At 26.4% G+C, this 15,246-nt stretch overlaps 8 protein-coding genes across 8 annotated transcripts; 4 read left to right on the top strand and 4 right to left on the bottom strand. All coding sequences in view use genetic code 12, as the record gives it.

Moving 5' to 3' along the window:
- Window positions 1–771, bottom strand: RJT21DRAFT_119341 (uncharacterized protein). Its single transcript, XM_064881370.1, is given in 2 exon segments — window positions 1–172; window positions 185–771. 2 exon segments carry the CDS (start codon window positions 653–655, stop codon window positions 113–115), a joined length of 531 nt encoding a protein of 176 aa, XP_064739945.1. The 5' UTR covers window positions 656–771; the 3' UTR covers window positions 1–112.
- Window positions 768–2,230, top strand: RJT21DRAFT_25421 (uncharacterized protein). The gene has a single exon (XM_064883899.1). The coding sequence runs from the start codon at window positions 889–891 to the stop codon at window positions 2,191–2,193; it is 1,305 nt and encodes a 434-aa protein (XP_064739944.1). The 5' UTR covers window positions 768–888; the 3' UTR covers window positions 2,194–2,230.
- Window positions 2,231–4,543, bottom strand: GSG1 (Gsg1p). Its single transcript, XM_064883898.1, has one exon. It carries the CDS (start codon window positions 4,363–4,365, stop codon window positions 2,269–2,271), a length of 2,097 nt encoding a protein of 698 aa, XP_064739943.1. The 5' UTR covers window positions 4,366–4,543; the 3' UTR covers window positions 2,231–2,268.
- Window positions 4,544–5,579: 1,036 nt separating this feature from the next.
- RAX2 (Rax2p) lies at window positions 5,580–9,562 on the top strand (the record flags this gene model as incomplete). The annotated part of the gene is made up of 1 exon (XM_064881369.1): window positions 5,580–9,562. A coding segment is annotated over exon 1 (3,608 nt), but the record flags the coding sequence as incomplete, so codon positions are not given.
- Window positions 9,563–9,839: 277 nt separating this feature from the next.
- On the top strand, window positions 9,840–11,693 carry RJT21DRAFT_134805 (uncharacterized protein; the record flags this gene model as incomplete). The annotated part of the gene is made up of 2 exons (XM_064883239.1): window positions 9,840–9,914; window positions 9,993–11,693. The coding sequence occupies 2 exons, from the start codon at window positions 9,840–9,842 to the stop codon at window positions 11,346–11,348; spliced, it is 1,431 nt and encodes a 476-aa protein (XP_064739941.1). The 3' UTR covers window positions 11,349–11,693.
- Window positions 11,358–12,329, bottom strand: CSM3 (Csm3p; the record flags this gene model as incomplete). The annotated part of the gene is made up of 1 exon (XM_064883903.1): window positions 11,358–12,329. One exon carries the CDS (start codon window positions 12,327–12,329, stop codon window positions 11,358–11,360), a length of 972 nt encoding a protein of 323 aa, XP_064739940.1.
- A 409-nt stretch (window positions 12,330–12,738) lies between these two features.
- On the top strand, window positions 12,739–13,751 carry RJT21DRAFT_2542 (putative polyadenylation protein; the record flags this gene model as incomplete). The annotated part of the gene is made up of 2 exons (XM_064883897.1): window positions 12,739–13,703; window positions 13,724–13,751. The coding sequence occupies 2 exons, from the start codon at window positions 12,739–12,741 to the stop codon at window positions 13,749–13,751; spliced, it is 993 nt and encodes a 330-aa protein (XP_064739939.1).
- A 56-nt stretch (window positions 13,752–13,807) lies between these two features.
- Window positions 13,808–15,025, bottom strand: RJT21DRAFT_83725 (exopolyphosphatase; the record flags this gene model as incomplete). Its single annotated transcript, XM_064885370.1, has 1 exon — window positions 13,808–15,025. One exon carries the CDS (start codon window positions 15,023–15,025, stop codon window positions 13,808–13,810), a length of 1,218 nt encoding a protein of 405 aa, XP_064739938.1.
- Between the last annotated feature and the right edge of the window lie 221 nt (window positions 15,026–15,246).

The following is a 15,246-nucleotide window of genomic DNA, read 5'->3' as shown; positions in this document are numbered from 1 at the left end:
TATAACTTTACTTCTTGTGTGTATTAACAATATAATATATGTATAAATAAATTATTAAACTATGTATCATATGAACTTATATGAACTTATAAGAACTAAGAACTTATATGACTTATAAGAACTTACTTGATTCGACTCTTATTGGTTGTGCAGGTATAGAATCTGTCTTTACATCTGTCTTTACATCTGTCTTTACATCTGATTCACTTGTAGCTGTAGTTGTAGTTGTATTTGAACTATTGGATAATTTCTCAACGAATTCATCTGATTCTAATTGAGAATCGGCCATCTTTAAGAATTTTTCAAGTTCTTCATCTACTTCTATATCAGTAACTGTACCATATCTATTCTTTGTAAGAGTATTAGCAATTTTTAATTCTCTTGCTACATCTACTTTATCACCATTCTTTAAATTATTAATTAAATCTTGTAAAACAGTAAATTTTGATTCATGAGTTCGTACTAATAATTCATAATCTTTCTTAGTCTTAATATAATCTACAACCACTGTACCAAGTACTATAGTTAAAAAGAATGATTTAAATATTGGAGCTCGAATAAGATCTCGAACTTTTGGTCGAGATCTAATAAATTGTTTAGTAGTTGTACCATTAAACCGCACTCCCTGCCATCTTGTTAAATTCCTTCTAAACATTTGGTAATGCGAACGTTTGTTTGTTCTGTTGTGCAGTGCAGTGCAGTGCAGAGTTGTATTATAAAGTTACAAACTAATTACAGAGACAGTTTTTCTTTTCTATGATATCACCAAAGGCATCATTTTTTCTTAGTGTGTTCAAAGGAATCGCAACTTAGTTAAATCATTAATTCTTAACTATTAACTAAAATTAATTAACTAAATTAATTAACTAAATTCACATTCATTACCTAATGAAAGTCCCTAAAGTTACCAGTATACTTTTAGTAGTTCTTGTATCTTTAACATTTCTTAATTTTGTACTAAAATATTATACATATTTTGTATTAATTGTATCATCATCAAAACAAAAGGCTGATGAAGTTAATGCAATAGCTCAAGAAACTGGTGAAGTACCTCATCCTCATGAATTATATGTACCATTATTAACATTTATTCCAACCAAATCTTCAGTATTATTACGACCTTGGGTTATAATTACTAGTAGCTTTATAGAAGAAAATTTTATTGGACTTACAACAAGTTTCTTATTATTATTTTATCTTGGTAAATATCTTGAAAATTTATGGGGACCAGAAGAATTTAGTAAATTTATATTTACAAATATTATTGCATCTAATATTATAATATATTTATATTATAATTTAAAATCAATAATATTATTTAATTCAGAAATTGAAGTACCACCAGTTGTTTTATCAGCTATGGCAATTAATATGGGATTATTTGTAGCAATTAAACAAAGAATTTCAAATCATTATTTTATATTCTTTAAGGGAAATTTAAGAATTAAAGTTACATTCTTACCATTTATATTATTGGTTATATGTTTTATATTACAATTATTAAGTGAAGAATTTTATATATCATTTATTTTAAGTAATTTGGGATTTATAATAAGTTGGATTTATTTAAGATTTTTTAAATCAGGAACTAATGATAGACAATCATATATTTTACCATTTGCACTTAATAGAAGAAGGAGTAAAATGGTTAAACCACAATTTAATGAAGTTCTTATAATTCATAATGGAAATTCTTTACATAATGAATCTCAATCTCAATCATCACATTCACAATCTCAATCTCAATCTCATTCTCAATCTCATTCTCAATCTCATTCTCATTCTCAACCACCAATTCAATTAGAAAGTGGATTAATTAAAGGTGATAGATCAGAACAATTTTCTTTATATACATTTTTCCCATCCCCAATTTCAATATTTATTAAATTTATGAGTAATTTAGTATTTACTACATTGGTTAATCATCAATTAATTGATGCTAATAATTTTATTAATTATGATGAAGAAGATGATAATGAATTAATGTTTGAAGATGTGGATAATTTACAAACTGGTTTATTTGATTTATCTCCATTAAAGGGAGCAGGAAATGTATCAGCCATTCCCAATGCAAGTTCAACTATAAATAAAATTTGGGATTGGGCATGGACTAAACAAGTAACTACAAAACCTTTCAGCATTAAAACTAGCATGGATAAAAGGCGAAAATTAGCTTTACGAGAATTGGAATAAATCTTTTCTATATGTATATAAACAATAATAATAAATAATCAATAATCAATAATCAATAATAATCAAATAAACCAGTTAAGCAGTGGATGTAGTGGTGGTTTCATACTCATTAATATATCTCTTAACAAATCCTAATAATAAATCATTTCTATCATACCAATTAATATTATTAATATTATTAATATTATCAAGACTATCAATATTATAAATTAATCGAATATTCCCAAGTAAATATTGAATTTGTTTAATTCGTTTTAAATCAATCCATTGTTTAATAGATAGTAAATACCAAATAGATGATTTTCTAAATCGTGTTAATCCTGTAACTGAAGTACTGGTAGTAGGATTCAATTTATAAGGATTATGATAATAACCTTCTTCATTTTCTGGTTCATCCTTTTCTGATTTTGGTAATTTTTCTTGATTAAATTTATCTATATTTAAATAATGAAGATTGACTTCACTAATATAAGTACATTTACCTAATGTATAACCTAATCTTTCAAAAAGTACTGCCCGAATTGCTTGAGGTGTTGAAGATGATAAATGATTATCAAATTCATCAATTAATTTCCGTAAATATCTTTCCACTAAATCATTAAAAAACCATGATACATTAAATGCTGTTGATATACATAATAATAATTCAATTATAATTATTATAGTTCTTAAACTATAAGTTTTAATATTTAATCGAGATTTAAATGTATAAGATAAATTATCAATATATGGTTCAATTATATCATGACGAATTCTTCTTAAAGTATTTTTATCAATTGTATTAATATTACCTTCTTGAGTTTGGGCAAGTAATAATGATACAATACACATTTCTTGAATTGATGCAACATAAACCCATGCTCGATCATTTGTATAATCCTTTTTAATTAAATCATAAGTTGAATAAGCATATTTAAAATCTTTTAAAATTAATGACCAATCAGCTAATTTCCTAATGATTTGTTCAGAACTTGATTTATGATAATAATGTTCATTATAATTAAAAGATCCTGAATTTATATTAGAGTTTGATGAATTATTTAAGTTTGAATCACTGTTATTATTATTATTATTGTTACTATTATTATTGTTATTAAATAATTTTCTTGATACAGAAAAGATTCTTCCAGTAATTGATTTCTTTGGTTGTAATCTTTGATCATCCCATAATCTAATCTTTGTTTGCATATGAGGTATTAAATATTTATTTATAAATTCAAATAATTTATTTCGAATTATTGAATCAATAGATTTAGGAATTTGAATATAATTAGTTGAAGGAATTGAATTTGATGATTGTTCTTGTAAGGCAATTCTTTGAAGATCTTCCTCAATAGTTGAATTTTCAATTATTGATAATTTAACCAATGAATCATTTGATAAAGGTTGAATTATTGGAATTATTGAAGAATTTATATTTAAAGTTGATCTAATTTGATTTTGAAAATTAAATAAATCATTAGTCAGAAATTTATTTGAATCATATAATATAAAAGTATGAATAAGTAAATCATCAATTTGAAAGAATTTTGGAAATGAAAAATTTCGAAATTCTACAATCATTTTTCGAAGACTTTCAATTGAATCATTTTCAAAATCCACTATAAATATTTGAGCAATTGGATGATTAAAAGTTTCAAATGGTACTATTTTATTTGATGTAATAATTTTATTATAAAATGCAAGATATAATTCTTTATCATGAGATGTAAGGGATAAATGTTTTAATAAGACTTCTAAAGAACTTATACTAAATAATTGATTTAATGGTTGACCACCTGATGGAGTTGTTGAATTATTAATATTGGTGGTTGTGCTGGTGCTGGTAGTGGTAGTAGTTGAAGAATTAGATTGAGATATTGAACTTGAACTTGTATTATATACCGATAATAATTCAGGTAATGAAGGTTCAAATCGGACAGGGAAACTAGGATAAGATTTTGTAATTAATTGACTATTGGTAATCTTAAACAGTTGATTCGGTATACTATATCTTGCATTATTACCATAAGGTTTAAAGATTTGTAAAGTTGAAATATCATTATTATTTAAAATTGATTGAAATAATATATCGGAATTAAGTGATGATTGAATTGATATTAATGGAGAATAAGTATGATGTAATAGATGTTGTCTGGCCGTATATGGATCTAGACCCTTAGGGTAGTCCATTATAAGTTAATAAATTGATATTAATTAATAATTAATGATTATATGAGTTAGGGTTAATGTTAGTACAGTCAAATTGTAAACTGTAAATTATAAATTTATAAATGGTAAACCATTAAACCTGTAATTCGAAGCGTAACCAGTAAATCAAAGGAACTAATATGTAATGTGTCTGAAACATACCTAATTAGGATCGGATGTCAACAGATCAAGAAAATATCAATAAACAATAATTCTCAGCTGCAACAAATACGAAAGCGAGAACAAGGCACAACATCCATACCACAATAAGTATCCATCATACTATAAAACACGGTACAGAGAATGAATAAGAATACGAGTCACGAGTACGAGTTTGAAGTAGAAATTAAAGGCTTAATGGTAAGGGTATTGAATAAAGAAAGAAAGACCAATAGTAACCAATAATAATTAAATAATTATAAAATAAATAAATATATAAATAAATAAATAAAATTAATTAATTACTCTATTAGAAACAACTAACTATATAGAGTCAACTAACTACATGATAGATGTAAACCATGCATAATACCCACCGTAAACTCCTTTATTACGCATAAGCATATCATACTCTCACATTACTATCACTATCTGTAATTCTCACTATTTTCGCCTGCTGTCTCACTCTTTCCTCGCTGTCTCTGTACTCTGTCTCTGTCTCTTTCTTACCGTCTCTCGTTCCTTCCTATACAGACACTCTCTCGTCAAGCCAATAAAAAAAAAAAAAAAACTTAAAATAAATTTATCAACATAACAGACCATCTTCTTCACCGTCTTATACTGTCAGTGAGTGGTCCAACCAGTAGATCACAGCGTAGATAGTTGTTTTCCATTCATAGTCTTTCATTAATACTTTCTACTTATACTTATACTTCTTTTATCAGTCATTCGTTACTTTCGTTAATTCAAATTTATTTCATTTTATCTTTTATTAATTTTCAACTAATTCAAAAAATACTAATTACTATAGCATATTCATAGCATGTTGACTATAATACAACGGCATGTTCAACTGATTCTTATAGTTTTACTTTGTTATAATACTTTGGTAACTGCCCAATTCCAATCAGTACTACTACCACAACTACAGTATGATCAATTTGGAGGTTTATTAGGCTTATTTGGTTCATTCAATTCCTTATCCCTTTATTCATACTTGAATGCTTCATCATTTTTACAATCAGACACATCCACCACCACCACCACCACCACCACCAACAACAATAACAACTTATTCTTAAGAGATACTACCAATAACTTTAATACACAAATTGCCAGTGTAAATGGAATTATTTCTCAAATATTACCATTAACAAATGATTCAATTATAATTAATGGAAATTTTACTACGTTTAATAATCAAACAGTCATAAGTCCAATAATATTTAATATAACATCAAATGAAATAGAATCTATAGTTGCATCTTCTTCATCTTCTCGTAAAAGAGATAGTGTTCCAACTTTTACAAATGGTACAGTAAATACTATGTATGTTGATAATGATATAATTTATTTGGGAGGAGATTTTGAATTTAATGGAACTTATGGTGCCGCCATTTATAACCAAACTTCAAAACAATTATCTTCAACTCCATTTCTTGGATTTGGACCTAATTCAGTAGTTAATGCAATTGCTAAAGTATTTGAAGATGATAAAGATGAAGTTAATCAAGGTTCAATAATATTTGGAGGGAAATTTAATACTTTAGGACTTCTGAATCTTCTTTTACATAATACAACTAGTAATTCATCTAAAATTTCATTAAATGAAACTTCTAATGGTTCAATAATAACTGCAGAACAATTAATTTCTTTAAGACATGGAATATTTACTAATGTAAATGGAGTTCCTAATCAAGATGAATCTTCAATAATTTGTCCATCTAATGGTAATACATTTTCTATTGATCCAAATCAAGGGGGTGAATGGTTAGTTGAATTACCCGATGAAATGAAAGGTATAACTCCTACCAAGGCAAGATTATATATTCCTCCTGGTGATAATGGTATAAAACTTTTTAGAATTTATTCTTATCCTAATAATGGGATTATGAATCTTTCATATATTGATCCTTCAACTAATGAAATTACATTTTGTGATGCTTGGTGTCCTTTACTTACTGCAACAGATTTAGAAAATTTTGCTAATTATAATAAGCAAAATCTTAATACAACCAATAAAACAAATTCAATTTTTATTGATGATAATGGTTCATTAAGTATGTATTATGATCCATCAACTAAAACTAAAACTCTTGGTTATGGAGCAGGATTTCAAGAATTTGCCTTTGTAAATGATGTAGGAATTGATCAAATTGGGGTAACTATAATTGATTGGTATGGAAGTAATGGAGTTCTTGGAGGGTTTGAATTATATCAAAATGCCATATATGTTTATGGTAATGATACATTAAATCAACCAAATTGTGATAAAGATGAAAGTACAAGAAGTTTATCAATAATTAATTCAGGAAATTTCGAATCAATTCAATCATTAGATTCATCAGTTACAATTACTGATTATTTAGTTTCACAAGGTATTGATTCCAAAATAACTCTTTATCCAAATATATCATATTCAGGAAATTATTCAATTATAATGACAACTCCTGGTTGTACTTATGATAATTCATGTTCACAAAGATCAATTGTAAATGTTTCAGTTATTGATTTTAATGATAATATTTTAACTACTAATTTAATATTTCAAAATAATAATAATAATAAATTTGATTATTTATTTTATGGACATTTAAATGGTACATCTGATTCAAATGGAGGACAAAATAGAATTGAAATATCATTTTATAATACTATTATTCCTAATACTAATAATCCTTGGATTGTAGTAGATAAAATAATTGCTGATATTGTTACCTTGGATAAATATTATGATATGAATTTAAATAATTCATCTCATAAAAATTCTTCATTATCTTATGATTTAACTCAAATTAATTTAAATGGATTATTTGAATATTCTTTAGCAAATTTTACAAATTTTGATGAAAGTTTAGTATCATATATTGATAAAAATAATAATCAAACAATAATTCCTTTAACTAATACATTTGTGGGGAATTCTTCAATTAATATTTTAAGTTCTCAATTATCAGAAAATTCTATAATTAATCAAATTACATTGACAAATAATACGTCTAATGCAGTTGGTAATTTAATTTTATTAGGAGATTTTCAATCTAATTCTAAAAATTTAACTTTAACAAATTCAAATATTATTAATTTATCGCTTGATAATTATAATTCAACGGCTAATGAATCAGATATAAATTTAATTAATAAAAAATTTATTAAAAGAGCTACTGATTCTCAAACTATATTTGGAGGAGAATTTAATAATTCAATTTCAAGTATAATTAATTATAATAATGGATTTATATTATTAGGTCAATTTAATATTGCTGGGAATAATTTCCGTAATTTATCTAATAATAATAGTAGTATAAATTCAATTAATAATTTTGCCTTATATTCTCAAAATCAATTATATGGATTTGGTAATTCATTTATTGATAAAAATTTTGATCAATTTTCAAATTTAACAATTAATAATCATGAATATTTTATATTTTCTTCATCTCAAGATTCATCATTATTTAAAACTTGGGATAATACAATTCAATCTTGGATTACTAATGGTAATTATCAATTAAATATTTCTCAAGCAACTAATGTTGGATCTCAACAACAAATTATTGGAGGTCAATCATTTAATATTATGGATTGGTATAGTAATGATCAAGCTTATATTAATAGTTCATCAAGTTTTAATTCATTTAATTTTCAAGTTGATTCAACTAGTTCTAATTCAAGTGAAATTAATAATTCTTATTATGTTAATAATACTTTAAGTATTATTGGAGGTAAATTTCAAACTTCTAATATTCAAAATATTGCATTTATTTATAATTCTACAAATAATGGAAGTGTAACTGATTTAGATAATATAACTTGGGGTCAAAATACTACTATTGAAACATTATATGTTGATAGTACTGGTGAATATTTATTTATTGGTACAAATGGACCTGTTGAAGTTAATAATAATAATATTACTGGGGTGGTTATTTATGATTTAATGAATAATACATTTACAAGTTTCCAACCAGCAGAATTATCAAATCAAGATGGTTCAATAATTGAAGTTAATTCTATTGTTTTATATGATTCTGGAAGTAAACTTTTAGTTGGAGGTAAATTTTCTCAAGCTGGTTCATTAGATTGTTCAGGATTATGTGTTTATGATCTTGTGAATACTAGATGGATTAATCCTCAAAATGATAATAGTAATGGAACTGTTAGTGGTACTGTTACAGATATTAAATTTTATCTGTCAAATAATGTATTAATTAGTGGTAATTTAACAGTTAATAATAATCCAGTTAATTTCATAACTTATGATTTTACCAATGAAATTTTTAATATTAAATCATCTTTAAATTTATTAGGTTCAGGAAAAGTTGTTCAAAAATTTATTTTAAATGATTTTAATAATGTAAATTTAAATGGTAGATTAGTTGCTTATGGTGATGATTTTATTTATGGATTTGATGGTTCTAATTGGTATGAAATTGATGAAGAAATTGAATATGATAATTCAACATCATTTAATGATATTAAATTATTAACCCTTGCTAAAGATTCAAATTATAATCAAACTTTATTTGATAAAGATATGATTGTTGCTCTTGCTGGTACATTTTCTTTAACAAATTATGGGCTTGTAAATCTTGCCTTATATAATGGAACTAATTGGGTACCTTATATTTTTACATCTAATTCATCTAATCAAATTGGATCAATTAAATCTTTATTAATTGAAGATTCTTATAGATTCCAATCTTCTGATGATATTTCTGGTCCAAAACATTTATCAACTGGTAAAGTGGTTGGTATTTCAATGGCTTGTGCCTTAGGTTCAACAACCCTTATGGGACTTCTTTATATAATTCCTTATTTTGCATTATTTAGAAAGAGGGATAATGAAGGTACAGAAAGAATTCATGAAAATGAGATGATTGATGCAGTAAATCCAGAAGATTTATTACATGAAATTGATATTCAAAGAAATAACTAGTGCATTTTAATTCTCTTGTTCGTATTGTTTTAATTATATTTTATATTTTGTTTGCTTTTAAATACATTTAATCCCGTTTATTTCTAGTGTTTTGCATCCATCAAATGGCTGCAACATTTTTGGTAATGGCGCGCTTTTTCCTACTGCAAAAAATATTACCTCTTGTAGCAATCTTTGTACATCACTTGTACTTTCTGACAATATATTTACTGCAGCCAGGCAAAGCTTCATAGCTTTGAAAACAAGTTAACCAATACCCAATATGGATAAGAAAGGTCTAGGATTATCACCATCTGCAAAATCAAAAAAAGTATCTAAGAATAATAATAATGCAAATGTCCCTAGCGCCAAGTCATTCATGGCTTCCTTTGATGAAAGTGATATCCGTCATATTCCATTAACAAAGGCTCACTTCTTTGATGCTTATTCAAAAGTTTGTATTATACTTCCATTAATTTGTTAGGTAGCATTATCGATTATGATTATGATTATTAACCAATAACATATTTAGGGTAAATGGAATCTTTCTCAAGTCCCATGTCCACCTTGTTTAGAAAATGATGGATTTATGCAAGCACCTCAATGTTATAATGAATCATCTCGTACCAAGCCAGTAGAGAAATATAAGAAATTAGATCATTGGAATGAAAAATGGTTATTTAAAAAATTAATAATGAGATTACGAAAGACATTTGAAGTTTCTGGTGTGTCTATTTCTTTAATTGAACATAAAAAGACTTTGGTTAAGATTGAAACGTTACTTGAATTAACTGAGATACCTCGAGAAATTTCCCTTGATTCTCATGCTATCCTTTCTCAAGGTTATTTTTTATTACTTGATGCTACTAAGGATTGGAGAACTTCTAGGAATCCACTTGTTAGTGGGATACCTTATATTAAATTTTATTGTGGAGTACCTTTAATAACTGCAAAAAATGAAATTATTGGAGTTTTATCTATTTTTGATTCATCTCCCAAGATTGAATTCCTGGATGAAAATCGTAAGAAACTTCAAAGTTTTGTTAAAGAAATTATGACTTTATTAGATTCTCCATTAGATCAATTAAGAGCAATCCAAAGAAAATCTAAAGATAGTATATCTCAACTTACAAGTGAATTAAATGATTTAAGTTTAAAATTAGGAAGAGCAACATCAACAAAATCACAATTAATGACAGTTTTTGAAAAGGATGGTTCCGGTAGTCCTTATTCTCAAAATCATAATTTCAGATTCATGAAGATTTCAAAAAGAGATAAGAACAATGATGATGGTAAGTTTGATGAAAAGAAATTATGGGATAAATTAGTAAAGACGGGATCATTAAAGAGTGCAGCTTCAACTTTAGCAGTAACATTATCTAATCAGTTCAAAAAGTCATTTGTTTATGTATTGGAAATTAGGATTGCTGAACCATATCAAATTCCATCTGAATTCTTTCCAAATAGTGAAAATAAGATTGAGGCAGAGAATTATAGATATGCTAATAAACTAATAAAACAAGCTAAATCTGAAAATGAATTTATGACAAGAATAATTGGCTTTCATGGTTCTTCAAATAATACCTTAAGTTTAGAAAATAGTTTTCTTTATGAAGCTTTTACATCCGAATTCGGTATAAATTATACAAATCCTAAAGGAAATACCATGTTTAATAGTGGGATAATAATGCCCTTTTATAGACATAATTCAAAACTTGTTAGAAAGACTAAAGATAAAGATAAGAAATTGATAGATGTTTATTTACGTAGTGGAGGGTACTTGATTTTAATGCTTAGTGAATCAATTGATTCTACGCTCACAAATGAAGACTTATCAAGTATATTTATGCATACTGCTATATTAAGAAAAATTTATATAACTAGTTAGGGTTTAATTTTACATACCATGTTCTCTCATTAACTCCATTTGATAGTCTTCATCTTCTTCAAACTCTTGTTCATCTATTGATGGGACATTACCAGCTTGACTACTTACATTTATCAGTAGATATTCTTCGTCATTATCAGAAAAGATATCTTCTTCATTTTTATCGGTATTTGAAGGTACTGGATCTGAAGTTGGATTTTGTGACGGAGTATGGTATAAATCGTCATCATCATCAACGAAAAGACCATTTGAAGTGTGATTAATGCTGTTATCATTGTTATTATCATTATTATTATTATTACTATTACTATTATTATTATTATTATTATTATTATTATTATTATTATTATTATTATTATTATTATTAGAATCATTTGTATTCATAAATTCCCATTCGTCATCTACATTTGATGTCGTTGTAGATGTTGCAGTTGGACTACCATCTTCATTTTGTCTAGCACCAATCTCAGTGTTAGAATATGGTTCATCATCTATTATTCCCTTCTCTATCTGTAACTTTTTAATCTCAGTTTCTATTAATTGCCTTCTATAAAGTCTTAATTGAGGAGACTTTGCACCTAATTTTCTCAATAAATGTGTACAATCCTTAAAATTTGCCTTTGGGAATAATCCATGACACCATAATTGATAAAATTGTAATACTGCTGAAAGATTATTATATTCATGCTCTAATCTTACTGAATGAGGTATTCTGGAATTATTAGGGAATTTCTTTTGTAAATTTGAATCGGCTTTCTTAATTGACTTTATTAGTTGTCCTTGATTCTTTATAATATACTTTAACCCTGTCTTATCATTAAATATTCTCAGATTATCTAATCGAGCAACTTTGACTCTCTTAGTTAATTTAATGTCTGAATCAAGACCCAATACGTCATCATTCTGATTTTGATTCTGATCTTTTCTTTGACTTGACACATTATCTCTTGAGTCTAATTGACTTAATTGTAAATCTTCCATTCTTAATCCTTTTGGTGGTACTGCTACTTTACCTGAACTCTTCTGTAAATCTTCAATTTATCAATAGCTTCGAAATATTTATATTTACGTAAACAAACGCGTACAATTTTTTTTGCACCTTTCTACACATGAACTTTTCTATGGGCACCAATAGTAACTCTCTTGTTCAATTAATTCCTTAATTAGTATAACAACTATAACATAACCTATTGGTACCAGAATGGTACTGAGCGTATTTGTACATACATATAGTATAACGAGAGTGTAGTTTATGTTAAAATTGTCAGTAATTAATGGGGACAGACTCCAGGCATTAACGGAAGTCATCAGAAAAGTGAAAAATTTCCCCCACTAATTTAACCAATTATAATTATTAAAGTTATTAAGCTAACAAATTTCTGACCATTCAATGTATGTAGCTGAGAATTTGACTCGATTGAATAAAATCTCTGTAGTTACAGAATATGATGGTCAAACGGTTGAATCGATTGGACGATTTAGTATGTCAGGACAAGATATAGAAATAGAGAATAAGAATTCAAAGTATATTACAAAGATACATTTACCAATAATAATACAAGAACAAGAACAACCACGAATATCAGGACTTCTGATACCTACAGGAGGTATATTAAGCTTTTCATTAAATCTCTCATCAAATCCAAATGATTCTCATGACCATGGAGAATCATTTATGACTCAAACTAATCAATTGTGGTCTTGTAAAGATCTTAAATTAAAGACTCCAAAAATAGATACATACAATCAATTCAATTTTAATTGTCTATCATGTAATAATATCTTAATAGATTCAAAGAATTATAAGTTTCTTGATATGCCATCTGAATTTTGGTATGAATTAATGGATTTTTGGCATTGTCATAAACCAGATAATCATGATGAACATGATAAAAATTATAATGCATCTCTTAGACCTCCTGATGATAAGAGTATTATAATTGGTAGTAATTATTTATTAATTAATAAGTGTGAAAAAATAGAAATTTTAAATGCAAAAGTGATATGTCATCAATGTAAATCTTTAATTGGAGAGATATACGAGAATACAGCTAGAATATTTAAATGGAAAATATATTTACTGTATGAAAAATCAGGTAAGATAAAGGAGACATTTTCATCTTATTTCTTTGTCTATGATTTATTTATTAATAGAATTAATTCAACGGCTTCGAGAAAATTTAAATTTATTATTGATAATGTTGCTTACTATTTTTGGGTTTTAGGAGTTGGAATTAATGTATCTGTTGAAGAAGAAGTACTTGGAAATGCTTTAAAATTAGTTTTCCGTAGTAATGATCAAGTTGATCAACTTGATCAAGATGATGATGATGAATATGAATACTTAGCTATACCGTATAATGATATTTTCAAAGACTTTTACAACTACATTATGAGAATTAATAGTAAAATTCCCGGATCAAATAAATATGTCTATCTAGATTCTACAAAATATTTAGTTAGTTATCTTTCTCAAGAATCTCTTTAACTATAGGAACAACCTGTTTTCTTGAAGCTTTAATATTCACTTGATTGTAGATTTGTAAAACTCCTCCCAATGATTGAACATTCTCAAGTCTCTTTTCTAACTTATCTATTTTATAAATTTCTTGATTTAATTGAAGTGGTTCCCTGGCCAATTCATTTAAATTATCAAACTTGGTGTTTCCCTTTCCTTCATAGTAATAACAGAATTCTCTTGTATATTTGTCATTTTCCTTTTGAGTATAAGAAGATGTAATAATCAAAAGGTCTAAATTAAATGTTTTAAGGAATGTACTTAAGGTTTTATGAATATCTTCTGCTGTATATGTCTTAAATACCCAATGAAGTGATTTACCTATGGAAGAAAATCCCACATTTTCATTGCTAGTAAATTTAAATTGCTTATAATCTTTACGAAGTATATCTTCAAATTTAAATCCTGATAAGTCCTTCTTGGCAGTTTTTAATGATTTGTAAAATTCATTAAATAATTGTTCATTTGATGTGAAAGTTTCTGACTTTGTAGTAAATTGTTCAACATCAAGAGTAAGAAGTTCTTTATATAATGTAAAGGCAAATACATCACCTTCTTCTACTTTTTGAGTCATATTGGATGTATCAATTAATAATGGACCAAGTAAAAGTTGTAAAATTTCTGAATGATGTTTAAATAAAGATTTATTTTCATTAAGCCTTTGATACCAATATTTAAATACCAACGATGAACAAGATCCATTTGAATGAATAATTCGAGGATTAGCATCTAAAAACACTTTTTCATCATCATGATGATCAATAATACTAGTAATTTTCAATTTACCTTGATTAAGAAATTTTGTTAATATATCACCTTGAATATTACAATGATCAACTAAAATTACATGGGTAATTTCTTTAGTATTAACTAATTGTTCAAAATCTTCAATAAAATATAATAAATCTTCATCTATAGAATGAGTTTTTAATAACAATTCAATATCTCTTCTAAGTTTAAGATCTGTCTTTGGGATATTAATTAATGGTATAATATATGATGTATTATTTTCAACATTACTTAAATAAGAATATGAAACTGCACTAATTACTGAATCTAAATCAGCTGATTGATTCCCAGTAACAAATTGATAAGGTAATTTCAAACTGTTTGATTCAAGTTGACTTTTCAAACTTTTTAAAAATGTCCTTACTGACATTATGTGTGTTACTGTTACTGTTACTGTTAAATGTTTAATGGTTAATTATTGGTTTACTATGGCTAATATCTATTTTTCCATGGCCGGTACGTACTCGAGCGCTAGCAGTTAAACTAAGCTAAACACTTTTATGCGACTTTAATTACTTTATATACTGTATGTACTTTATTTAAAACTATACAAAATCAATCTGCGAGGGGGGTGCATTCGTTTGGCTCATT

Source organism: Scheffersomyces amazonensis, assembly GCF_036850825.1.
Source record: "Scheffersomyces amazonensis strain UFMG-HMD-26.3 chromosome Unknown RJT21scaffold_2, whole genome shotgun sequence".
Classification (NCBI taxonomy): Eukaryota; Fungi; Ascomycota; class Pichiomycetes; order Serinales; family Debaryomycetaceae; genus Scheffersomyces; species Scheffersomyces amazonensis.
Note: the sequence above shows the minus strand (reverse complement) of the source record. Positions and strands in the feature narration are given on the sequence as shown.